At 40.7% G+C, this 26,994-nt stretch overlaps 1 protein-coding gene across 5 annotated transcripts in view; it reads left to right on the top strand.

Annotated features, from left to right (window-relative positions):
- Positions 1-26,994, top strand: part of ptpn4a (protein tyrosine phosphatase non-receptor type 4a) — a 168,806-nt gene that overhangs the window by 100,408 nt on the left and 41,404 nt on the right. For 4 of the 5 annotated variants that reach the window (XM_055638753.1, XM_055638752.1, XM_055638751.1 and 1 more), the window contains 5 exons: positions 701-789; positions 6,499-6,562; positions 13,214-13,386; positions 14,555-14,623; positions 21,796-21,930. In XM_055638753.1, coding sequence (XP_055494728.1) covers positions 701-789; positions 6,499-6,562; positions 13,214-13,386; positions 14,555-14,623; positions 21,796-21,930 — 530 coding nt within the window. The remainder of the gene's footprint in view (positions 1-700; positions 790-6,498; positions 6,563-13,213; positions 13,387-14,554; positions 14,624-21,795; positions 21,931-26,994) is intronic. The other variant, XM_055638754.1, reaches the window with a different exon arrangement.

The raw sequence follows: 26,994 nt of genomic DNA, 5'->3' as shown, positions 1-26,994 counted from the left end.
AGTTGTGAAAACTTCAGATCAAAGCAGACGATCAAGGAAATGTGGAATAGTTCATTGGGGTTGAGACCGCCTGAAGAAGGGTCTCGACCCGAAATGTCACCCATTCGTTCTCTCCAGAGATGCTGCCTGTCCCGCAAAGTTACACCAGCATTTTGTGTATCTTGTAAACCAGCATCTGCAGTTTCTTCCTACACATATAGAATAATTCATTGTAGGCTGAGGGGAAGGTGACGAGGCATACAAACAATAACATTAATCAGGAGGACAGTACAACTAGTCTAGAGAACTAGGGTGGGGGAGGGATGGAGTGAGGGAAAGCAAGGGTTATTTGAAATTAGAGAAATCAATAAGCTTTCTTAACCATATACTTGGAAGTTCACTACATTTTTGTTTAACTTTTTTTTAGTTATATGGAGCATCAAATAATCCAATATATCAGAAAATAGTAGTAAGTTTACGCAAGCTTCAATATTCTAATAAGCAATTGACTATGTGGCTCATCAACTGAAGAATATTGCATTTCAAACTTTGATTTAGCTTTTAGTTTATTTTGGTAATTTCATGATTTTTTTTAAAGTTTGCAATTGAAGATATTTCATGTGGACGTAAAAGCTGAGAAGGCTGGGTTTGTAAATTTATGCCTTCAATCTTTGCCAGCATATATAAACCTAAGTTTGATATGAAATTATCTCCTTTTTAGGATCAAAGTAACACAGAAATTATGATTGGTGTGCTGTCAAGTGGGATTGTAATTTACAAGAGCAGGGTACGAATTAACTACTTCCCATGGTAAGAGCTCTCTCTGCCTCTTTGAGACTTAAAATGGCCTTTTGACCAAGTTCTTTGATAGTCCTTGCTAACCTTTCCTCTTTCGGCTGATGTCCATTTCCCTTGTGCCAGTTTGAAGACCTTTGAACATTTTTCTGCTTGTGCATTCATGTTGATTTTGAAAAAGCTTTTTATATAATACATTTTGAAATAATAATTTGTGTAATAAATTTATATAACCAATACGTAAGGTTTTGATTTTGATTTTGGCAAGATTTTGAAACATTTGCACAGATTTCAAATTGTGTAGAATCAAATCAAAATCAAATTGATAATTCTCAGTTGTCACAGTGAAATTCTTTTTCAGTATTGAAGCATGTAGCCAAATTTGAGATTCAGTTAAATCCCCAAATTTCATAAACAAATCTTGTCAAGTGGATTTTTGGCTGTGTCAGCATAATTTTGGGTAAAAACGTTTAAGGTTATTGAAGCGGTAAATAAATCCTATGTTTCTCCATTGCATGTTTCATGGCTGAAATAGCTGTAGTTTCTAATGTCATATCTGGTGGTCATTGTATATGTTAGTATCTCTAAATTAAGAACTTTTATGACATAAATAGTGTGGGGATTAATAATAAATAAAGATCGGGTGTTATATTGAAGTCACATTCAAACCTGCTCTGTCAATAAAGCGTAAACTAATCTGATTTTCCTTCAAGTCCATTCTCCTGCCTGGTGTCTAAACCTGGTGTCAAGTTACGCTTATTGTCATACTCACAAGTACGATGAGGTACAATACAATTAAAATCTTGCTTGTAGCAGCATCTATGGACACTGGACTCGGGCAACACACAAAACAATTTAATCATGATAGTGAAAAGATTATAAACAAGACACTGTTATAAAAGCACAATTAGAAAACAAGTCCATGATGGTGCAAATGCTGCCTGTGGTGTTCTGTAGGATCAGGGTTGCCAGTTCAAGAATCTGATGGTGTAGGAAAGTTTCTGAACCTGGCGATGTTGAACTTCAGGCTTTTGTATCTCCTGCCTGGTGGTACAGGTGCACAAGCTTTTATCCGAAAGCTTAGGGACCAGACATTTCTCGGATTTCGGAATTTTTCGGATTTCGAAATGGAAGATTTTTAGCGTAGATTAGGTAGGTAGTGCGGGCGGCTTGAAAAGTCTGGAGCGGCTGCCTCCTCTCCCGAAGACTGGGGAACCATTGTAAATCATTGCTTTAATGTTAGTCAGTTAGTTTGGAGGGATTTTATGTGGTGGGGGGGGTGAAGGGGGAAACTTTAATTCTTAGTCCCCTACCTGGTCGGAGAGGCAGGGAGCGGGCAATGCCTTACTGGGTTGCCGTGCAGTAAGCTACGGAGCGCTGTGGCCACCGACTCCCAACATCGCGGAGCTGGGGCTACGGGCGTCCGGCCGCGGGCGGCGTCGGTTGGACTGCCACGGCGACCCGGTAAGGCATTGCCCGCTCCCCGCTGGTATCCCAGCGCTGTGGCCGCCGACTCCCAACATCACGGAGCTGGGGCGTCCGGCCGCGGGTGGCGCTGGATTTGGAGCGCCGCGCAGCCAGGGGTAGAGTTGCCGGGGTCGGAGCTCCAACCGGCGCCGCCCGCAGCCGGACGCCCGCAGCCCCAGCTCCGCGATGTTGGGAGTCGGCGGCCACAACGCTCCAGAGCTTACTGCATGGCGACCCGGTAAGTCATTGCCCGCTCCCTGCCTCGCCGACCAGGTAGGGGACTAAGAATTAAAGTCCCACCCCCCTTCACATAAAAGCCCTCCAAAATAACTCACTAACATTTAAGCAATGATTTACAGATGTTTAAGTGTCTCCCCGGTCTCCGGGGAGGAGGCAGCTGCTACAGTAGTACAGACCTGGGTTGACCGTGGGTCATTTCGGGTCAAGTTTGGCGCCAAACGCGAGCTTTGGTGTGCAGACGACATCCTGGAAAAAATGTCCGGTTTTCGGAGCTTTTCGGTTTCCAGAACTCCGGATAAAAGGTTGTACACCTGTAGCAGCAAAATGAGGGCATGGCCCATATGGTATTGGTTTATTATTGTCATGTGTAATTGAGGTACAGTTTGTTTTATGTGCCACCCAGGCAAATCATATTGTACATCAGATGGTGTAAAAGACAATGTAGAATAAATAATGTGTTGCAGCTGCAGAGAATGTGACGGTTACAAATACACAAGCTGTGACAAAATAGATTGGAAGATCAGAAATTCATCCTTGACATATGAAAGGTCCTTTCAAGAGCCTGTAACAGCACAGTTAAGAAATCTTCTTGAAGCTGGAGGATGACAAAAGTGAGTGGTGAGCTGGAGGGGGTGTAATGATATAGGCTGATTTTTGAGGATTCAAATAAATGTTTGGAAAAAGAACACTTCGAGTATTCTTCCTGGATTGCTAGCACTTGTTAATCTTTCAGTTTTAAGTTTTTGATCTTGACACATTGCTGCCTTTGTGCAGTAGCAAGCATCCATTCTACTTTTTGGCAAAGCCTGTTCCCTCCAAACATAATAATCAAGTACTCAAGCTTTTCTGGTTTATCTTTCAACACTCTCTCCCAATACATAGTAGGTCCCCATTTATTTAATACATTAGCCAAACTACCATGCCCTTCATCAGAATTATCCCTTCACCCTGGAACTCCGAAAAAGGTCTCCATGTCTTTGTCCATGTTTTCACTGAACACTGCCAACTATAAAAATGTAATGATATAAACAGATTTTTGAGTATCACTGATTGGAGAAATCACATTTTAAGGCTACAAGCTCCATGTTTATCATAGTAAAGTACAGGAAAATAATTAATAAAGCATCGAATCTCACATCCTACTGCTCGTTGATCTTCACTGGTACGAGTGGCAGCTGGTAGCAAAATGTTGTGGCCTTCTGCCCATCGGGGATTCTGGCTTGCGATGGCCGGTTTGGAGAACTTGAGGATCCTGGCACCTTTCTCGATCCCAGTCCAGCGTGAAGTCCCATGAGCTCACTCGTACCATACACTTTTACTTCATATGCCCAAACTGCTTCCTTTATATATAAACAAAAATCAGCTATATATTTAAAACTAGGCATCCTGCGTAGTCATGATAACAGGGATTATTAAGTCAAGCTGCACCTTGGATGTCTCTTGTTTTTATTCCTATATGCCCTTGAGACTGCGTGAACTGCGGCCTCATGATTTACATGTCCTTTCACATGAGCAAAATTATTTGCCTAAGACTCTAAGGTAGAAAAAAATGTTGGAGAAACTCAGCGGGTGAGGCAGCATCTATGGAGTGAAGGAAATAGGCAACGTTTGGGGCTGAAACCCTTCTTTGGTTTTCTAAGTGAACTCGCTTATGCTGAGTGCTGATAGCAGACAGCTCTATTTTGGCTGAAAAGCCAGTTCTAACCCTTGTATTATAGGTTGGCATAAGAGAAAGGGAACAAAAATGGGGTGGATTGGAAGGAAGCAATGAGGAAAAAGCAGGAGGTTGTTACCTGAAATTGGAAGGTTCAATGTTCATATTGAGTTGGAGGAAGGAATATCCTAAAATGCTTAAATTATGCTGTCAGTGTAATTCCTCCATTCCTAAAATTCCTCCATTCCTAAAATTCCTAGAATTTACCTTGCCTGCTTATTATGACTGTTTCATGATCAATGAAGAATTAACTTTTGTGAGCCATAAAGCTGAAAAATGAACGCTATTCAGTAGATCAGGATATGGGTTTTCCTTGGAAGCAAAATAGCCATGCCTTTGGCAGAGTATTGTGATTGAAGGTAACTTTGACAGGAGAAAAGATGAATTGGTTGTAAACAGAGAAGGTGACGAGAAGAGTCATAAATGAGTTTCTTCCATGTACATTCTTGCTGCATGTAAAATTAAAGTAGAATGGTATTTTTTAAATCTCGACTGCTGACAAAAAGATCAGTGCATAAATTAAGCAAAATAATTCAAATAAAATATATATAAAAGCTTTAAAATATTAAGTGACTTATTAGGGCAGTATAACATGCAGTGGATAGATGTTCAGAACTGCATGGGGCCTCATGCTGAAATGTAGTTGGAGAAACTGATTAATCTTAATATTTAATAGTCATCAGTTAGAACCAATACACACCAAAGATGATTTTGGATATTTTAAACTTGAGGGAAAATAGGAATTGGTAATTCACGGCATTAATGTTGATGACATGACAAATTATCCGCTATATTATCTATAACAAGTGGTCTAATCGTATGTAGTTTTCCCTTTGTAATTGATTGCATTGAAATTAGTGAAGGTAAATGAAGATTTTACTTACATTAGCAGAAGGTTTTAAAATTTGAGGAGCATAGATATAAAGTTATTGGTAGAAGCTTTAGACCGGAGATGAGAAAACACTCAGGCTGAAAACGTCAGAGGCTTTGAAAAAGTAATTACATGTGTACTTGAAAAACCATGACGGGACCAAGTGCTGGAATGTGAAATTAGGTTTGGTAATGACATTTTTAACTGCTCCAGGCATAATAGGCTAAATGGTTGCTTTGGTGTCATAATTTTCTGATCGTAGAAATCTTTGTACCACACCCTTTCAATCTTTGTGCCCGCTTGGAGTTATTTAACCCGATGTGAGGTAATTGGCATTAGTTTCAGGTTTTGGTTACAAACAATAACCACATTCGTAATTGTAATTCAAATTATGTGCAGTCAGATACAGCATAACTCTGTTCAAGGATTCATCCACTCCTCCACATTACCAGCCAAATATTCATCTCGATTTTGTCCTTTTACCGTTAACTGCATCATTGTGCCAAAGTGCACATGATTAACCAAGTTTTTATTCTTAGCAGTTCAATACGCAAACACTGGTTATGAGTATCTACCCTTTGTATGCGGCTTCTCTAAATGTTAACTTTTTTTGCCACAGATCTCTAGGCTTGCCAGCTTCCCATTAACACAGGGAGTTGTGCTGTGTGTACACAGCCAACAGAAAAGGGACTGTGACACGTGCAGTTACATTGAAGTGATAAATGGGAAGAATTTCAATTTGTCCCTTGACTGAGGTGGAAGTGCTTAAAGAAAGAAAAATCTTAATTTCCTTTAGTGTATTGCAAATAATGGCAATTATATCCATTTTATTGTTCTGTTTTAAAGAAGAAACCAAAGGTAGTCCTCATGATTATATCTGGAAGAAACTGTGCTGAATTACTAATTTGTAAAAGGAACAGGTCAATGTTCGGACCAGAGCTTTTTGATGATTAAAATGCAGTTTCAATTGCTTTCTCTCTTCAGTAATTTCCGCCCTAATTACAATGCAGGTTTGTTCAAGAAAAGTTTCCAAAACAAAGTTAATCCAACAGGTCAACTGACTTGCTGACATTCTCATCTGATTCAAGAGGTGGTGGGATTGCATTGAGTATCTTGGTTGATACTATATTGCAATACTAAGATGATGCTAAACTGTCATGTGAGCTCAAGGCCTTGTCTACCCCATGGCATTGGTGAAAAAACCCATACCATCTTTAAAAAGCAGCAGTACTCCCCCCAATGCCTTCAGTATAAAAGTCCTTGCAAATTGTCTTCTAGATTTTGGACATTACAAGGGTCAACAGCATTTAAAGTTATTTAGCTGAATAAATCATTTGGAATATCCTGAGGTTATTATGGGAAATATGTTATGTATAAGTTTTTCTTTCCAACATTTGATAGTTGCTGTTATTAACCATTTCCTTTTACACAGGTTGAAGATTGTAAAAATATCATTTAAATGCAAACAGTTCTTCATTCAACTGAGAAGAGAATTGGTAAGTAACCTTTGTGCTTTGTTTTAATTTAAAATAGTTTTATGCATGAATTTAAAAGTAGATTTTAACGGCGAGTATTTTATGCCACATTAAATAAGAAACAATTTTGGCTCTGCTTATGTATTACTTTGCAGTTCACACTGGTTTATATGGCTTGTGATGAATTATAATGCTCTGGGCATTCGAAAGGTAAACGAGCATTGAGGAAGAGATGAAAGGACTGCAGACTGCACACTATCATGAGTATTTGCATCAAACACTAGGCAGCGAATAACCAGTTGATGCATGTTCTCTGTACTGTGCAGTTACAATGCCGTGTGCATCCACCGGTCCACCGATTTGTTTCGGCAACTGGTGGTCCGGCACCGCCTTTAATTTGGACAAAGTTACAAGAGTACACATGAAATCCCTCCCCCCGGAAATCTGGCACCTAGCCTGGGTGAGATAGCTAATCGGGACTATGCCAGCTGATCGGCGTTTCGAATTTGCCCCCCTGCGGACAGGGCTCTAGAACGCCAGCCGGAGTCGGCAAATTTGTTCTTGTAGCCTCCTTCCAAGGCCGGTATCTCGGCCCCTAGGCAGACAATTCTGCACTGTTTGACTGCTCTTGGAAGCTGTGATCTCTGTTGGTCCAGCAAAACGAATAATCTAGTAAGGCTCGGGAACCAAGGGAGTCGGAAAATCGGTGGTGGACCTATACTATGTAGAGTGCAGGAAAGAACTGCAGATGCTGGATTAAACCGAAGATAGACACAACATTTATATATTTAATAGATCATTATTTTCACATGGTTCTAATAGTATTGGTGTTATTTGAATTCGTTTAAAGGAGTTTTTGACAACCTGATGTGAATTGTTACACTGAAAATGCCTTGTTTTAAATCTAACAAGGCCACCTTGTAATCTCTATCCTATCAACATTACAGAAAGCCAAGAGGACTATAGAACAAGCAATGGTGGGATTAAATAGGAAAATGGAATGCTAGAGGTGGTGTTTAAAAAGATTATGCATAAATGTATAAGAAGTGGAAGCAGGAAAAGGCTATTGGAACCCCTGCACCTACTTCATTATTACAATATGGCTAATCTTTTATCTTGTTGAGAATCCTTGGATGTTTTGTTAATGTTTGAAACGATGAAGAACAGGGTACTTTTGTCTGTTGTCTTGAAAGAGGAATGATACAATCATTCATATCATAGAGGAATAATGTAAAGTACTGCAAATGGTAAACTTGGAGAACCTGCAAATTCTTTCAAATGGATACATTAAGTATGTGTAAAAGGCTCTTAATTGAAGCAAATCATTAAATTGTACAGGCTAAGACTCATTTTCCAAACAATTTTGGCTACTGGCACAATGACAGAGGTTATTAATACACATTGTTTAAATAAGGTGAAAGCAATAGGCTAGTTGGTTGAACTATTTGAAAATACTTTGAGAGATATAGTATGGGCAATAGCTTAAGCAAGGGATCGTTATTGTGGACTTGATTGAAACCATTTATTTGCATGATATTTATCTCTCGTGGTGATGTACTTTAGACATTATTTGGCAATCAGAATACATGGGCAGTAAAATTAAATTTGGTGCCATCAGTGTAAATTGTGTATTTTTTCAGCTCTGCAGTTCTTCTGTTATGTGTTGATAGTTGGTGTGGAGGGAAAATTGTTACTCTTGCATAACTGCAGCTTAAATGATGGAAGCAAGTGAATATGAAGCATTTCTGAGTCACGAGATAGCATTATCTTAAATGTGGAATATTAACTGAATTCTTAAAATATCTTGAAGTGTTGTATTTTTAGTCTTTCGAGTATCTGAAGAACTGTCAAACAGGAAATTATATGAACGACTGCTTCCCCAGATAAATTCCAGCATCATGGTAAAAAGGCATGTGTTATGCTCGCCTTCATTGGTCAGTGCATTGAGTAGAAGAGTGAAGAAGTCATGAAATAGCTGAGTAGGACCTTGGTTCAACCGTATTTGGAATATTGTGTGCATTTTTAATCACCCCAAACCAGGAAGGATGTGGAGTCTTTAGAGTGAGTGCAGGGGAGGTTTACCAAAAAGATGCCTGCATTAGGGGCCATTTGCTACAAGGAGAGATTGGAAAATATTTTTTTTTTCTCTGCAACATCGGAAGTTGAGGGGGTTACCTGATAGAGGTATATAATGTTGAGAGGCATAGACAGGGTCGACGGTCAGAACCTTTTCTCTCAGGATGGAAATAGCAAATACGGGAAGGCATAGCTTGAAAGTGAGAGGGGCAATGTTTAAAGGAAGTATGTGGGGGGGGGGGGACAGAGGGTGATGAGTGCCTGGAATGGGCTGCTAGGTTTGGTGATGGAGGCAGAGATGACAGTGGCGTTTATGAGATTTTTGGATAGGCACATCCATATGCAGGGAATGGAGGGATATGGATTATGTGCACGCAGTTAAGAGTTGGTCTTGGCTCTATATTTGGCATACATGTGGACTGAAGGGCTAGTTCCTGTGCTGCACTGTTCTATGTAGCATGAAACCGCAGATAGAAACCGAAAATAGGTGCAGAAGTAGGCCATTCGACCCTCTGAGCCACCACCGCCATTCAATATGATCATGACTGATCATCCAAAATCAGTACCCCATTCCCGCTTTTTCCCCCCATATCCCTTGGTTCCGTTACCCCCAAGAGCTAAATCTAAAGGTCCTGTCCCACTTTCACGACCTAATTCACGACCTCTGCCGAGTTCGCCCTTGACTCGTACTCGCAGCATAGTCGTTACGAGGTAGCTTGTGATGCTTGTCGTAGGTACTCGTGGCATCAAGTAGGCCCGGGCATTTTTCTAGCCTGATGAAAAATGGCCACGAGTACAAAAGGTCGTGAATTAGGTCATGAAAGTGGGACAGGCCATTAACTCTTGAAAACATCCAGTGAATTGGCCTCCACTGCCCTCTGTGGCAGAGAATTCCACAGATTCACAATTCTCTGGGTGAAAAAGTTTTTCCTCATCTCAGTCCTAAATGGCCTACCCCTTATTCTTAAACCGTGACCCGTGGTTCTGGACTCCCCCACCATTGGGAAAACATTTCCTGCATCTAGCCTGTCCAATCCCTTAAGAATTTTATATGTTTCTATATGATATCCTTTCATCCTTCTAAATTCCAGTGAGTACAAGCCCAGTCAACCCATTCTTTCATCATATGTCAGACCCACCACCCCGGGAATTAACATGGTGAACCTACGCTGCACTCCCTCAATAACAAGAATATCTTTCCTCAAATTGCTGGTTTAAACTGAAGATGGACTCAAAAAGCTGGAGTAACTCAACGGGACAGGCAGCATCTCTGGGGAGAAGGAATGGGTGACGTTTCCGGGTCAAGGGTTGTCTGAAGATGTCTGAAAAAAGGCCTTGATCCAAAATATCACCCATTCCTTCTCTCCAGAGATGCTGCCTGTCCCGCTGACTTATTCCAGCTTTTTATGTCTATCTTCTGTACTGTTCTAGGTTCTGCTTTTGAAATCTTTTTTATTTTCTGCACATCCATTTATTCTTAGAACGTTTCTATTGCTCCACATATAACAGCTTTGAGAGAGGAGCAATAGAAACTTTTAATTTCAAGTTTTTGTGTACCTTGTTGTGAGTTGTGACGGTTGACAGACCAATTTCCCTCCAGGGATGAATAAAGTTTATCGTATCATAGAATCTTTCAAATACACTAAAGAAAGATCAGGAAGTTAATAGACACAAGGAACTGCAGAAAAACTGCTGGAGTTGCCATAAAAATGTAGATCAGATGTTGCCCATTTCAGAGTAACGCGAGAAGTGTTATTTCATCAAACTGCTGTCCATGTAGTTGTGACCGACACCTAGTATTTTGAAATGTATAAAGTTGCACATATATTTTATGGAATTAAATTCCATTGCAGGGAGAAGAATTTAATTCGGAATTAGGAAAATGAAATTAAAACCATGCTTTTAATCGAAAGCAATTAGTACAGTACAGGTGCACAACCTTTTATCCGAAAGCCTTGGGACCAGACACTTGTCGGATTTCGGACATTTTCGGATTTCCGAATGGAAGATTTTTAGCGTAGATTAGGTAGGTAGCGCGGGCAGCTTGAAAAGTCTGGAGCGACTGCCTCCTCCCCGGAGACCGGGAAATCATTGTAAATCATTGCATAAATGTTAGTCAGTTAGTTTGGAAGGATTTTATGTGGTGGTGGTGGGGTGGGTGGGTGAAGGGGTAAACTTTAATTCTTAGTCCCCTACCTGGTCGGCGACTCCCAACATCGCGGAGCTGGGGGCTCTGTCCGGCTGCGGGCGGCGCCGGTTGTAGCTCCGACCCCGGCAACTCGACCCCTGGCTGCGCGGCGCTCCAAACCCAGCGCCGCCCGCAGCCCCCAGCTCCGTGAACGTTGGGAGAAGGCGGCGTCAGCGCCCTGGAGCTTACCGCACAGTGACCCGGTAAGGCATTGCCTGCTTCCCGCTGGTATCCCAGCGCTGCGACGCTGCCGACTCACAACATTTGCGGAGCCTCGCAGCCTGGGGTAGAGTTGCCGGGGTCGGAGCTACAACCGGCGCCGCCCGCAGCCCCAGCTGGGAGTTGGCGGCCACACCCGACCTTTTTACCACTTGTGTGTTGATTTTTTTTAAACTCCGCTGTGGAGCTTACTGCACGGCGACCCGGTAAGGCATTGACCGCTCCCCGCCTCTCCGACCAGGTAGGGGACTAAGAATTAAAGTTTACCCCGTCAACCCCCCTCCCCCCCTTCACATAAAAGTCCTCCAAACTAACTGACTAACATTTAAGCAATGATTTACAGATGTTTAAGTGTCTCCCCGGTCTCCGGGGAGGAGGCAGCCGCTACAGTAGTACAGACCGGGGTTGACCGTGGGTCGTTTCGGGTCAAGTTTGGCGCCAAACGCGAGCTTTGGTGTGCAGACGACATCCTGGAAAAAATGGCCGGTTTTCGGAGTTTTTCGGTTTCCGGAACACCGGATAAAAGGTTGTGCACCTGTAATACATAAAACGGGTTAACATTTTTTACAACCAGTTGGGCAGTAACTATCTTGACCTTCACAGATAAAAATGCACCTTTAAGATAAATAATTACAGCAGTTCTTAATAATTATATGGCATCTGGATGTCAAGTGCAACTCTAAATGCACTGCTGTTCTGGCTTTTTGACTGCTATTCTCTTATTTCCTTTATTTTCTGATGCACTAAGCTTCGCCAAAGTTTTAGGATCTATGTATTTGTGAAATTAATACTGGGAAGAGGGTAGGAAGAGGTAGTGGGATTGTGAAATATCAACATTGTGTGTAGGGTGTTGGACCAAATAATCTTTGTGTCACGGATGCTGAACAATTTGCATTGTGTCGGAAGGAACTGCAGATGCTGGTTTAAATTAAGATAGACACGAAATGCTGGAGTAAAATGCCGGTCCCAAGCTAATTCAAGAGTTCTCCCGAGTTTCCCCTGATTCGAACTCGGAGAATTAGGGCAATAGCCGCTCGTAGGTACTCGGGGCTCTCGTGGACATTTTTCAACATGTTGAAAAATCCTCACGAGTCTTCACGGGCTTACTGCATTTCCCCAGTACCTGCCGTTAGCGTTACGAGCCGCTAAGAGACGTCCCGAGCTCCGACGTACCCGCTACGTACATTCCACGTGATTACCACGGGTTTGATTTTTTTTTAAACTCGGGAGAGCTCTTGAATTACCTCGTACAGTGGGATGGGCCCATTCCTCAACATTACAGGCAGCACCTCTAAAGAGAAGGAATGGGTGACGTCTCAGGCCGAGAGCCTCCTTCAGACCTTTTTACATTGTTACTCTTTTGTTTACTATTTACATTGTTGCTCTTAAGCACAATTGTTGCTGGTTGCTGACAATTGAGACTTTAAATACTAACGCCAAGTTACCATTGACTAAAACTGTTTAAGGTCATTCTGAGTTAAACAACATTTATATTGGATGGAAGCAAAAAAACTAAGTGTGCTAGAAATCTGGGAACAAAAACAAAATTACAGAAATACTTAGCCGGTCAAGCAGCATTTGTCGGGAAACCTCGAGTTGATGCCCACTGCACAATTCCAATCTGGTGGGGATTAGTGCTCCCCAAAGGATGCTGACGTGTGCTAAATCAGTATATCAGTTTATGTTAGCACCAATCTTTTCAGGCTTTAAGGTCAGGTGTTTACATTCCATGTTTAGGCTTTGCCAATATAAATTTATGAAGATAGACAAAATGTGAAGTAACTCGGGCAGTCAGGCAGCATCTCTAGAGAAAAGGAATAGGTAACGTTTCGGATTGGAACTCTTCTTCAGTGAAAGATAGAGGTGGGAGGGCTGGTGGTGAGAACAGGCCAGAACAAAACAGGGCCAGCAACAGATGACCTCAGGAAGGATGGAGTCTATCTGGTATAAACCAGCATCTGCAGTTCCTTCCGATACACAAATTTATGAAGTTTTGCAAATCGTGTTCCGTTGAATTTTAATAAAAATAGCAGAAGCAAAATAGTTTATTTACTCAACATTGATGAAATTGTACGTGGGATTAAAAGCAAATTAAACAATTGTCTTTGATTTTAGATATTTCTAATTACTCTGGAAATCTAAGGAAATATTTGTAGTTAATCAACAACCTTAAATTTCTTTCCATTCAGCTTGACTCGAGAGAAACATTACTAGGATTTAATATGGGGAACTACCGAGCCTGTAAGAATTTATGGAAATCCTGTGTGGAACATCATACATTCTTCCGACTAGAAAGACCAGTACCTCCACAGAAGAACTTTTTTGCACATTATTTTACATTGGGGTCAAAGTTCCGATACTGGTAGGTCAATAAGGCACATTGCTTTTATTAAATTAATGACATTTTTATTTGGTTACAAAGGTATTGTTTATGATGTGTAACTGCTGCTATAGCCTCAGTTAAGATCTTGCCTAGCATTTTTTTAGGCTTACATTCATTTGTTGTGGTCTGTGGTCTTAATATAAATTAGGGCAGTATTTTATTGCATTAGGATTCTAATCTTTCAGCTTTTTTCATGTAACCAAAAGCATATGCTTATCACTAAAACTTAACCATACACTTGCATCGATCTTCAGAATGAGGATTTCTTCAGGCTTCAAATATTTCACTTTCTATCGGCTTGCCTTGAAAGAAGTGCCAATTATCTTCATTACGTATGATTCGGTATTCTCCACAGTTTGGCTCTGCTGTGGGGATGTAACTGCTTCATTAGCCAATGCAAGTTATTATTAAACTCAATCCAGCATATTTTTTGGTTTCCACCCACCTCAACTTGTGTGCAAAACAATTAACAATTGTTAAAAGTTGTAGTTGCCACTTTCTGCTTACTTAACTTTTTCAAATTATAATGGACCAAAATCAACAGTCTTTTAATTAAATGTATCTATTTGGATGACCAGATTTTAATATTAGCCTGCGTTGAATTCCAGGCTGGTTATAAATATTGTAATATGAACAAAGAGGATGAACAGGTACAATATGCAATGTGCTATCAGGGTGTATTTGCACTTAAATAGAAAAAAAGTCAAATCTAGAATCTTTCATCTCTCCGCACCACTAGTTTTATATGTTCCTCTTGTGCACTTTTGGTAATTAATTTATATTAAATTACTTTTGTGACTTTCACACTGGGAAGTTTGTGAACTGCTAGTATTGAACTAAAATATTACAGAATAATGCAGTTGGGGGTTTTTTTCTAAATGGAAATTGATGACATTTATGTATGGGTTTTAATCCAAAAATTAACCTTGGATGGAAACTGGTATTTAAAATTTGCAATATCATTTTAGTTTACAACCCATTTTGTCAAATGCTTGTATATTCTGACTGTCTCATGTCAAATGCAACAGTTCTGTGCCCCAGGCTTACTCCTTTTTATATGAATATAAGTGACAGTAATTGAGATCTTTGTCACTATAAATTTTAAAGTAGATTGGTAATTAAATCTTAATTTGATTTTAATTTGTAGTGGGAGGACAGAAGTTCAGTCCGTGCAATATGGAAAAGAGAAAGCAAACAAAGACAGGGTATTTGCCAGGTATGGGACATCTATATGGTTCTTTGCCATGGGAGGTTTAAAATTGAGTAACTCTTCTGCAGTAAAGCTGCATTAAAAAAATTAAGTAACCGCAATAAATCTGTACTGCTTCCTCCATGTGAAAAACTTGTATTTGCTACTTTCATAAAATGAACGTTTGGTATGCAAGGTGTTTCGTTGGGAAGGCCTTTGATGCAAACTCTGAAATGCATAAAGAGGAGGATGTCAAGAACGGATACAGATGTTCCTAAGAAGTTAAAGTTGAAGTGATGAAATGTTTTAAGTAAACACTAAACAGCCTGGTACAGTTGGATAAGAAGTTCCAAAAGCAATGGACTGGATGGAGTCCTGTCACATTCTGCAAGAACGTGGGTGGACAAGTACAAAGTTATCAGAAAGTGGTGGCACCCTCAAGAATATCCCTTAGCTACAATGAAATCATATTCTATGTCGCTCTTCCAGGGAGATGTTAACTGCATTTCGTTGTCTCTGTACTGTACACTGACAATGACAATTAAAGTTGAATCTGAATCTGAAATGGCAGAATCCTGCAAAGGGTGGCTGAATTTCCTCCTTTTGACATGGAAAAGACATTACCATGATTGGAATTGTCACTTGAGCAAACTGGGGGGGGGGGGGGCGCGGGGAGGGCGGGGAGGCTGTTCACTATTTACCAGGCATTGTAAATGGACTAACCAGATTAACACTGTGGCTCTCAAATGGATGGCTCTCTGAGTGACTTGTAACATGGGTCCTAAAAACTTTTCACCATCACCAAAACCGATGATTATTACTGTAGTTCCAACAATACCATCCAAGATAATATGTTGTTAAGGAAGAAGACCACTTGAGTAAAACAAAATGCTAGCGTACCTCAGAGGGTCAGGCCACATTTGTGGAGGGATGGATCGGGGAAGCTTTGGGTCAGGATCCTCCTTCAGTCTGGGGACCATTTGATTGGTAATTTATCTGTCATTCTTGCCCACTACCATAACTGTACTGCTTCCCCTTCATAATGTTGCTGGTTTCGATGGCACTGGTGTTTAGCAATTGTGCACTTTATTAAATGTTCAGCATTCAATAGTTGTGCAAATAAAGTTCTCACAATGCTCAAAACAAAGAGAGAGTTGCATACATTTTTGTGTCTTCACCTTGTGCAGCAGTTTGAGTAACAGAAGTTTGCCATTATAGAATTCGCTGGTCACAAGCAAAATAATTTGAGATGCACAATAAAAAATAGTTTGCTCCGAATTTGTGGGTGGAAAAATGTAGCATGGTAATTATGCAATAGTCATATAGCATGGAAACAAGCCCTTTAGCCCAATGTGTCCATGCCAACCAAGATGGCGCCTGTACATAATTCCCTCCTGCCCACATTTGGCCCACATCCCTTGAAATCTTTACTATCTATGTAGCTTTCCAAATGACTTTTAAATGCTGTTATAATTTATTTATTTTCAACTTTCATTTTCAACAGTGGCTTCCTATTATGGAGCCTTGCAATATGCCTGGTTTAATGGGAACCCAACTACATGGGTCATCTATGCTAAAGTACAAAGGTTGTAGTTGCAAAGACAAAATTATATTTTATAGTTCCAGCACTTGGCATCTGTCTATTTTAACTCAGTAAATAACATGCATATTACAGTTTCGTAATGTATTTGAAAAATGGCTTAAGACAGCAGTAAACATCCATGAGGTAGATCCTCCGCTCAGCCTCAGTCCGCCTTAACCTACCTGATCTCCCGGTTGCTCAGCACTTTAACTCCCCCTCCCATTCCCAATCAGACCTTTTTGTCCTGCATTGTCAGAGTGAGGCCCAGCGCAAATTGGAGGAACAGCATCTCATATTTTGTTTGGGTAGCTTACAACCCAGCGGTATGAACATTGACTTCTCTAACTTCAAATAGCCCTTGCTTTCCCTCTGTCTCCATCCCTTCCCCTTCCCAGTTCTCCCACCAGTCTTACTGTCTCCAACTATATCTCTGTTCCGCCCACTCCCCTGACACTAGTCTGAAGAAGGGTCTCGACCCGAAACGTCACCCATTCCTTCACTCCAGAGATGCTGCCTGTCAATAGACAATAGGTGCAGGAGTAGGCCATTCAGCCGTTCGATTTACTCCAGCATCTTCCTGCTGAGTTACTCCAGCATTTTGTATCTATCCATGAGGTAGAATTCAGTTGAAGCCCATTTTGAGCAGTGCATGTTATTTTTTTGATTTTTTAGATTGCAAATGTCTTGTTTTACTTTTTGTGTCAAATATTATTATTTTTTGTCACTGCATTGCATATTTGCTTCCTCACATGCGCTCAATTTTCCATCCTCCACCACTTCCAAGAAGGACAGGTTATATGTTTAGTTTATGCTGTTAAATTTGTCTCTGGCAATTTATTAGTTGAAATGGGTAAGAAATTTGGTTCACTTGCAGATAAGTCTTACACATCTTTAGTGAATTCCAAACTTGCTCATAAAAAAGGTTATAATGAAGTGCGCTGATTAAAAGTTGTGGCATTGAGTAGAAATTCAAGCAAACAAAACTAAACCGAGGGGGATTGCCAGGTTATTTGTGGTTATTGTGCCTGGGCAGGATGTGTGTCAGCAGCACTGGCAACATATTGTGAGGATCTTGAGTTTTTACTCTGAGAAGTTTTAACACACTCTTGGAGTTTCCCTAAGTCCTTATAGCTGGACAAAAGTTAAATAGTATTAGCTCAGTTACATTCATACCAAAAAGTCCCATTTGTACAAAAAATTGCATCAGAGTGGTGACGCTTTGCATGCCCCTGCTGTTGAAACAGCCTTCGATGATCGTTTCTCCTTATCTATTTGTTCCAGTGCTGAGAGAGTCATTAGATCGAATGCTGAAACTCTTCTAACAATCGTCACTAAATCAAAACGGCTCTCAACTACCGATCTTTATTAGAGCTGTGAGTAAGCACAAACTATGGAAGTGTGGCATTCAGGGAAAGAGTGGACTCCAGGTACGACTGAAATAGCAGGGATTTTGGTCTCCCTGTCCTCATACCTTTAATGTTCAATCACTCGAACAAGCTTGAAGAGCTTGGAGCAAAGCTTTTATTTCAAAGGGAGAATCAGTGACAGTTGTGTTCTTTTGTTTCACTGAAACATGGCCCATCCATGACACCCGTCCCCCTGCACCAACCTGGGGGTTTGTCGATTTATCATACGGATCTTGCAGAATCATGGGACAAGGGGAAATGTGTGACATCTGCTTTTTGATCAACACTTCGTGGTGTACTGATGCGACAGTCTTAGCTCCCCTGACATGGAACCTGATCATAAAATGCCGTCCCTTTTAGCTACCAAGGGAATTCACTTCTACCATCTTGACAGCAAGCTACAAACCAGCTCAAAGTGCCACTTGGTGAATTATACTCTTGTGACGGCAAACACTGATGCCACATTCATCATCGCCTGTGACTTCAACAAGCTAACTTCAGGAACGTACTCCCCAAATATCATCAGCATAGTGTTAACACTTTTGACCATTGTTACACTATCATGGAGTATGCTGGTCTCTCCATCTCACGCCTTTACTTTGAACTAGTCTGATCATCTGTCAGTACTGTACCTTCTGCATCACAGACAGAGATTTAGCACAAAGCGCCAACAAAGATAGTAATGCAATGTGATAAAGACCACTTTATCCAGCCTGAATGAGTATACTTCAGTCATCACCGGTTTCATTTAGACATGTTGACGACTGTTCTGACCAATACATTCAGCATCTATCCGAACCAGGGACGTTGTATGAACAGGTGATTCACTCACTGCCAAAGTGATGAAGTATTATCTGCAAGGATATCGGGATGTCAAGAGAAACTAGCTGGAGGATCAATTCATTCAAGTGGATGCCAAGTGACTGTGGCAGAGCCTGAATACTATCATGAGTTACAGGCTGAAATTGGGGGCCATCCCTGGCAGACAATGCATCTCTACGACATGAGCTCATGTCTTTTGCGCCTGTTTTGAGCAGCCAAACATAATTCCGCCTGGGCATGTTGCTTCCATGCAGGGCTCATTCTGTCCTGTACATCTTGACTGAAGTTAGATCTGCTTTCATGAGGGTTAATTCTCGGATGGCGGCTAATCCAGGTGGTCCCTGGGCAGGTTCTGAAATTGTGCGCCAATCAACTGATCAGGTCTTTATTAACATCTTCAACCTCGAGCTTCAATAAGGGCACGTGCGTCAGGCTACTGTTCATAGGAGTACAGCTCAGCGTTGCTTAACTTCATCGTCCCTTCAAAACGTATCAAACTTGGAGACTGAGTCTCCGCTCATCTTTATGTAACTGGATCCTTGACTTCCTTACCACCAAACCGTAATTATTAACCCTGTTGGCATCAATGGTGCCAAAGTGGAGATGGTCGAAAGCTTCATGTTAATGGGCATAAATATCACCAACTATTTATCCTGGGCCAAACATATTGAAACGATGACCAAGAAAGCACATCAACACCTCTATTTCCTCAGAAAACTGAGGAGGTTTGGCATGTCCCTCAACCTCTACAGCTGGCAACAGCTCTGCCCAAAGATAGCAAGAAATTGCAGTGTTATAGAAACATAGAAACATAGAAAATAGGTGCAGGAGTAGGCCATTCGGCCCTTCGAGCCTGCACCGCCATTCAATATGATCATGGCTGATCATCCAACTCAGTATCCTGTACCTGCCTTCTTTCCATACCCCCTGATCCCTTTAGCCACAAGGGCCACATCTAACTCCCTCTTTAAAAAAAAGCAAAATTATGGAAGGAGCCCAAACAATCCCACAATCCTGCTCCCAGCCCTCCACCCCACATTGTTTCCATATGAACTTCACGTTGCTGCAGAAAAGCATCCAACATAAGGAACATTTCTATGCCAGCCATTCTCTCCTTCCCTCTCCTGTTGTGCAGAAGATGCAAAACTTTGATGGCACATATCACACGTACCACCACATTCAGGAACAGCTACTTCTCAGCAGTATCAGGGCTACTGAAAGGTCCTCTCTTAAGCAAAGGGTGGAGTCACAATCCCCCAACCTACCTAATTGCGAACTTTTGCATTTTTTAAATCTGCACTTTCCGCTTAGCTAACATTGTAATGCTGTAACTCTATATGGTTCACTCCAGTATTTTTCTTTGCATTACCTGTTACACTTGTGTATGGCCTGATTGCACTCATTTATAATTTGATTTGACTGGTTAGCAAACAGTTTTTCCACTAGCATAGAGACAAAATGTGGGAGTAACTTGACGGGACAGGTAGTATTTCTGGAGTGAAGGAATGGGTGACGTTTCGGGCTGAGACCCTTCTTCTGAAACATCACCCATTCCTTATCTCCAGAGATGCTGTGGCCTGCTGAGTTACTCCAGCATTTTGTGCCTATCTTCGGTTTAAACCAGCATCTATTTCCTTCCTACACAGATTTTCCATTATATCTTGGTACATGTGTTTGAAGACCCAAAATTTGGCGCAGAACTAATAGACTTCTGATATTGATATCTGCCTTCCTGCATGCTTTTTGAGACTTCAATTTTAAAAGTTGAACAAGTTTTCCTTCAACTAAACTCAGGACCTTGACTTTGAGGCTACACCTGCATTTGGCTTCTGAACTTCCTTAATGGGCAGACCTCAGTTAGTCAGACATCACTTTTTATTTCAACTATTGCTCTGTGAAATACTGGTGGCGTTGCAGGACTTATTTTCATTCACATGTTGGTATATTTGGTATGACCAACAGGTACTGCCCATGCTTAATTTGTGTTTGAGAGAGTGGGCGTGAGCTGCTACCTGGAACTGCTGTTGTCTTTGTGAATATGTTTCCAAAACATTACTGGCTTGGAAATTGTAAAGATGAAGAAAAAATAATAGTTAATTTAATTTCAAAATTAAGATGGTGTGGAACTTGGAGGCGAACATGCAGGCTGCAGCACTCCAATGCAACTGCTACCATTTTTAATAAAAAGTAGAGTAGTAGTGTAGAAGTAAACTTGATTTTGCTTCAGTACATTTTATGAATTTGACGTGCTGTAAGCAAGGTGTTGATGCAAGGCAAGTAAATCACTTCTTACATTACAAAAAGTTGTGTTACAAGTTTAAAGAATTATATGCTGTGTATCTTAGAATACTGTATATTGGTGCACAAAAAAAAAAAACAAGGAATGAAACCTTCCACAATATGGTGGAAGAAATTTTGTACGTTTTTATCAGTTTTTCATCTTTTGTTTGGGCATGCAATCTTTGACAGGGCAAATGGCTTTGCAGACATTACTATGGTGGTCAAATAAACCACAGCTGAGAACAGCTCACTGATGCAATGTGGTTACATTTTCTGCGAAATGTCCTTATGCACAGGAAATTCATCAAAACCAGTTTGAGAGTGGGTGGGACCACCAAGTTAAAATTGTCGAGATATTTTTCCTTCAGTTGTGAGATAACACTGAAAACTGCACAGCCTCTTTAATAGATCTAGATTAAATAACTTCATACCCATGTATTGCAGGTAACTTTTAATTACATTTGAATTCTGGTTGTATCAGAAGTGGTATTTATAGTGTTTAGTTTGTGGCTTGGCAATATATATAATGTATTAACTGAGTTGTAGATGTGTTGGTAACTGCCTTTCAGTATTTGCAGGTTGTGGAAATTGATTATTTTCCCGTTTTGAGTTGGGCTGGGGTGGATTTTAACATTGGTACAGATGGTGGCTTGAAAGTTATAAAATAATTTAATAATGTTGTTTGATCTGTCCTCGATTATAATGTGAGCTGGGAATTGGTGACTGATATTTATTTCAAAATCTATTGGAATTTATTTGAAGTTTTCAGGCCTTTGAACAGGGAAATTTCTTGACGGTGTTATTAGAAATTAAACCCAAATCTCTTAGAACTAAAGCCTGCTGGACCAGTAGAATGCTATTTGAAAATTCTTTGTGCAAGTTGCAATTGATACAAGCTCAATTTATGAACAAATTGGTGTGAAGTATTTGGGTCATGTCATGTATCAGCTATGATCTAATGTAATGGCTAAACTGGCTCGAGGGGCTAAATGGCATGGGCCTTTATCATTTGTTTTCAATTGTCCGTCCAATCACTTTTATAACCCTTCTGCTTGAAATCTAATTGTGAAGCATTTTTAAATGTTCTATTTTGCTTTTCATCGATTCAGGTCACCCAGTAAACCGTTAACAAGGAAGATGATGAGTGGGCTGGACTGGGAATCAGTCAGCAGAAACTCCCTGTCAGAAGACCGACTTGAAACGCAAAGTCTCCCTTCTCGTTCCCCACCTGGAACTCCAAATCAGTGAGTAGCAAATGCAAGCTTTTACTTAAACGTCAGGGTAATAAAGATTGATGGCATTATTTCTATTGCAAATATTTTCTACCTCAGGTACCTCAGCTGTTCTTTCTGTGCATTTGTCGCTATAAAATGCACTCTTATCTTATAGAGAGTTATAGTCATAGAGTGATACAGTGTGGAAACAGGTCCTTCGGCCCAACATTTCCCAGCTACACTAGTCCCACCTGCCTGCATTTGGACCATGTCGCACCAAATCTGTCCTACCCAGTACCTGTCTAACAGTTTCTTAAACGTTGGGATAGTCCCAGCCTCAACCACCTCCTCTGGCAGCTTGTTCCATGTACCCACCACCCTTTGTGTGGAAAAGTTTCCCTCGCATTCCTATGAAAGTTTTTCCTCTTCAGCTTAGTTGAGTTAACTTTGAATGCTCAATTTTCAGTACATTTTAGCATGCAACAAGGAAGTGCATAAAGATATTGAGGCTATTGGTTCATCTGCACAGATTTTGAATTGTTCTACATTGTTTTGAAAATACTTCTCAATTTAATTTGTGTTTTTAATGAACACAATGTCTTAAGTAATTTGGCATTGGTGTTTATTTATTTAATTAATTCTTTATTTCGAATGGAATAAAAGAATAAAAAGTAAGTGTGAAACAGCATACAAAAAACAAAAAAAACAAAACAAGAATATTTATAAAGTGTCATAAACAATATTTATAAATGAATGAAATCATATGTCAGAAAAGGAACAGGAAGAAGCCAAAGCTTATTAATTCCCACCCCTTATTCAACTGCTTATAATTATCTTATACAAATGTAGCAGCTATAAACACCTATTTCCATATGTACACCAAATTATTTACGTTTATACACTAATCAAATATTTACAAAGCCATACAAAAAAAGAGAGAGAAAAATAAAAAATAAAAAACCCTCATACTAGACGGTATCTCAGTCATATTACCACCCATCACCCTTCCCAATACAATCAGTATAACCAATATCCCACTCAAAATCACCTTTGCTCGTCCCAATATCCTTTTTAAAAACGTGTTTTTGTACATCTTTTTAAACTGAATTATGTTTGTGCTAAGTTTTATCTCCTGTTCCAAACCATTGGATGGATATGGCAAATAGACCATGAACTCAGTTGATCAGCTGTTTGTTGTTCCTCTGTTGTTTGTTGTTCCTGTGTTTAATTGATGATCTCATTCAGAATCATTAAGAAATCAAGTAGGATATCAGAACAGGAACTGCTGTTTTCTAAATTCTCCCTACGGTTGCTCAATAACAATCTCAGAAGGTCAAGAGAAAGGGTCTTTAGTATACTCTTGTAAATAACCTACAAGTTATAAATTATAGGGAAAAAATGCTAGCTCCCTCGTGGTGAGGTAAGAGATTAATGGATATATAATTTGGTTCCTGTTTGCATGTGAGATCATGACGCTTCAGAAATACATACATTTTTATTTCTCTGCATGTGAGGTACCATGTTTAATTTTTAGCACTTTCTTTCAACAGCCTGCCTCTGAAAATTAAGTCAGCAATAGATAAATGTTAAACAAAAGCTACCTTTGAGTTTGTCGGGTCATTGACATTGATCTTTAACATATTGCCTACCTAAATGCTGCCTTATCCATTGAGAATGGTCAGATTTCTAGTATCTGGTATGTTGCTTTTGTTTGCATTTGTTTCAGTTAAAGTTCTGATCTCCATTTGTGAAATGTCTGCTATGATTAATTATTGCTTTATAAAACTGGATTTGGTCAATACAAAATATGCACGGTAGTGCAACGGTAGAGTTGGTGCCTAACAGCACCAGAGACCCAGGTTTGTTTCTGACTATGGGTTCTGTGTGTACAAAGTTTGTATACCTCCTGTGGCCACATGGGTTTCCTTCGGATTCTCCGGTTTCCTCCCACATTTTAAAGGCGTGCAGGTTTGCAGGTTAATTGGCTTCTTCCGTAAATTGTCCCTCGTGTGTATGACAGAACAAGTGTAGTGTATGATAAAACTAGTGTAAAGGTGACTGCTGGTTGGCACGGACTCAGGCTTAAGGGCTTATTTCCATGCAATATAACTAAACGAAACAATTAAATTTGATCCAAAGGAAATTGCATTTTATGACTCGAATGTAAAGATCACAGTTCTTATGGATAGAAGATTTTAACCACAAATCCCTCTCATTCCATTTTGAAACCATAATTTGGTATACCTCCACAAACCATTCTGACAGTGTATTCCAGATGTCTAACAATTGTTGCATAAAATTAGGCTATTTTTTCTAAACTCCCATTAAAATTAATGTTGTAGTTTCTATAAATGTCATTTTATAGACATACAATGGGCATTTTAATTTTCAAGCGGAATGTAAACCCTTCAACATAACAGATTGCCCAAGTGTATGCATGGCACAGAGGTTATTATGATTTTTTTTTTTTTTTAATCATTTGGAGTCATAGTATCATAAAGTGTAAAGTATAGGCGCAATTGTATTATAAATAATGTAGCAGCCAATTTGTGTACAGTTGGTACCAGGAGTATCACCACCTAGAACTTGGTTCACTTGCTTTTTGACTCAGTCATTTCTGGTTCCGTTTTGGGATAGTGACAGGAAGTGCGAGTTTACCCATGTTGCCTACTGCAAAATATGTAGTTTGCTGAACTTTTCAAATTTTCTGGTCAGGACTAGTGAATATCGTTCAAATGTGTGCACAGAAACAGTTGCAACATTTATTTTACTAGAATAAAATTTTAAAAAAGTAACTACAGATGCTGGTTTATACCAAAGATAGACAAAGTACTGAAGTAACTCAGCGGATCAGGCAGCATCTTTGGAGAAAATGGATTGGTGAGATTTCAAGTCGGGACTCGTCAGACTTAGGAGGATGAGTGGGGGGAGAGGGGGCTTGAAATAAAAACAGGACAAATCAACAGACGCCCTCAGGTGAGAAGGCTTTCTGAAGAAGGCTTTCCCATTCCTTCCCTCCAGAGATGCTGCCTGTCCCGCTGAGTTACTCCAGCATTTTGTGTCATCTAAGGTTGATAGGCAGTTTGTTGGATGTGTGAGCCCAAGATGGATACATAGTTGTGAACTGTGAAGTTCGTCAACGGACGTTTAGTGGAGGATAGGGGAGGAAGGGTGGGGAGGGAGAAACTGGTGCAAGGTCAGCCACGTTTCAGGGGAAAGAAGTGAGGTGGGGGGAGTCGGGTGAGTGTTGGGGTAGATAACGGGGAGGGGAAAGGGAGGTGTTTGTAGCCAAGCGGACTGTTTCTCCGGTTTTTGTGTGTTATAACCATGGTGCAAGCACGTCAGCCATCTACCCCTTCTAGTCAGGCCGAAACATAATCTCCCCTAGTCCCATATACCTGCGGACCATAACCCTCCATTCCCTTCCCATCCATATAACTATCCAATTTATTTTTAAATGATAAAAACGAACCTGCCTCCACCACCTTCACTGGAAGCTCGCTACCACTCTCTGAGTGAGTGTTACCCCTAAACTTCAGTCCCTTAATTCTCATGTCATGTCCCCTTGGTTTGAATCTTCCCTACTCTCAGTGGGAAAGCTTTTCCACGTCAACTCTGTCTAGGTCTTCATTTACCCTATCAAGTCCCCCTTAACCTTTCTGCGCTCCAAAGAATAAAGCCCTAACTTGTTCAACCTTTCTCTGTGTAGTTGCTGAAACCCAGGCACTTCTAGTAGGTGGTACCCTCTATTTTGTTGACATCCTTCCTAGAGAGGTCAAAATTGTACCACACTGGGAAGGGGCCTCACCAATGTTGGTACAATTTTAAACTGGCAGATTCTATACTCAGGCCCAACTTGGTGGACTCTGTGTTGCCTCACTGTTGGCAGGTGGCAAAGGGCAGCCTCTTGGTAGTTAGTGGACCGAGCACAGTGTTTGGCAAAGCAGCCTCTTGAGTCTACGCTTGGTCTCGCCAATATACAGGAGGCCACACTGGGAACACTGGATGCAGTAGATAAGGTTAAAGTAGATGCATGTCTCTGTCGTACCTGGAAGGGCTGCTAGAGTCACTGGATGGAATTGAGGGAGAAGGTATAAAGACAAGCATTAAATCTCCTGTGGTTGCAGGGGAAAGTAGATGGGATGGGTTGGGTGGTAAGAGATTTGTGAACCAAGGAGTTGTGGAGGGAACTTACTTACTTACTGCCTATTATGCCTCCTGGCATGTAGGGCAGCAACGAAGGTTCTCTAATCCTGTCTGTTCTGGGTCCATCACACCCAGTAGTGTTGATTCCTTCAGTTGCTGTTTCCATAACATATTTGTTTTACAAGACAGGGTTTTGTTAGCCCAGTGCTCAACCTCCAACCTGGAGGACCAGTGGATCGCTCTTCGTCTCGCCTCTACCCTTCGACCTGTCCAGCATGGGAGACCCTAACAGAAGACGAATCTCCCGCTGCATAGCTTTAGGGGTCACTGAGACACACAAGCTCCCCGATCACGACAAGATTGCAATCCAACGGGGAGTGGAGGGAACGATCTCTGCGAAAGACGGAAAAGGGTGGAGATGAGAAGATCATTGTGGAATCCAAAAAGGAGTGTAGATGGGAAGATAAGGGGGCTGCAACTGAAACCCTGTGAACTATAGAAGAGTGAGGCTAACATCCGTGATAGGCAAGTTACTAGAAAGGAATCTGAGAGATAAAATGTACATGTATTTGGATACAAAGTCAGTATAGTTTTATACTGTGGGGATCATATCTTTTTTGAAAAAATAACCAAAAAGATTGTTGAGGGCAAAGCCGTAGACGTCTACATGGACTTCAGCAAGCCATTTGATAAGGTTCCGTAAGGTAGGTCGCTCTGAGTTACATTGCATGGGATTTAGGGAGAGCTAGCTGACTGGATAGAGAAATGGCTTCATGGAAGGAAGCAAAGTATGATGGTGCGAGGTTGTTTTTTGGACTGGAGCCTGTGACTGGTGTGCCCCAGTGATCGGTATTGGGCCAGTTGCTGTTTATGGTTTATTTCAACGATTTGGCTGAGATTGTACAAGGCATGATTATTAAGTTTGCATAGGGCACTAAGGTAGGTAGT

This window comes from Leucoraja erinacea, chromosome 7 (assembly GCF_028641065.1).
Source record: "Leucoraja erinacea ecotype New England chromosome 7, Leri_hhj_1, whole genome shotgun sequence".
Lineage (NCBI taxonomy): Eukaryota > Metazoa > Chordata > Chondrichthyes > Rajiformes > Rajidae > Leucoraja > Leucoraja erinaceus.
This window is presented reverse-complemented; position numbering and strand designations above follow the sequence as displayed.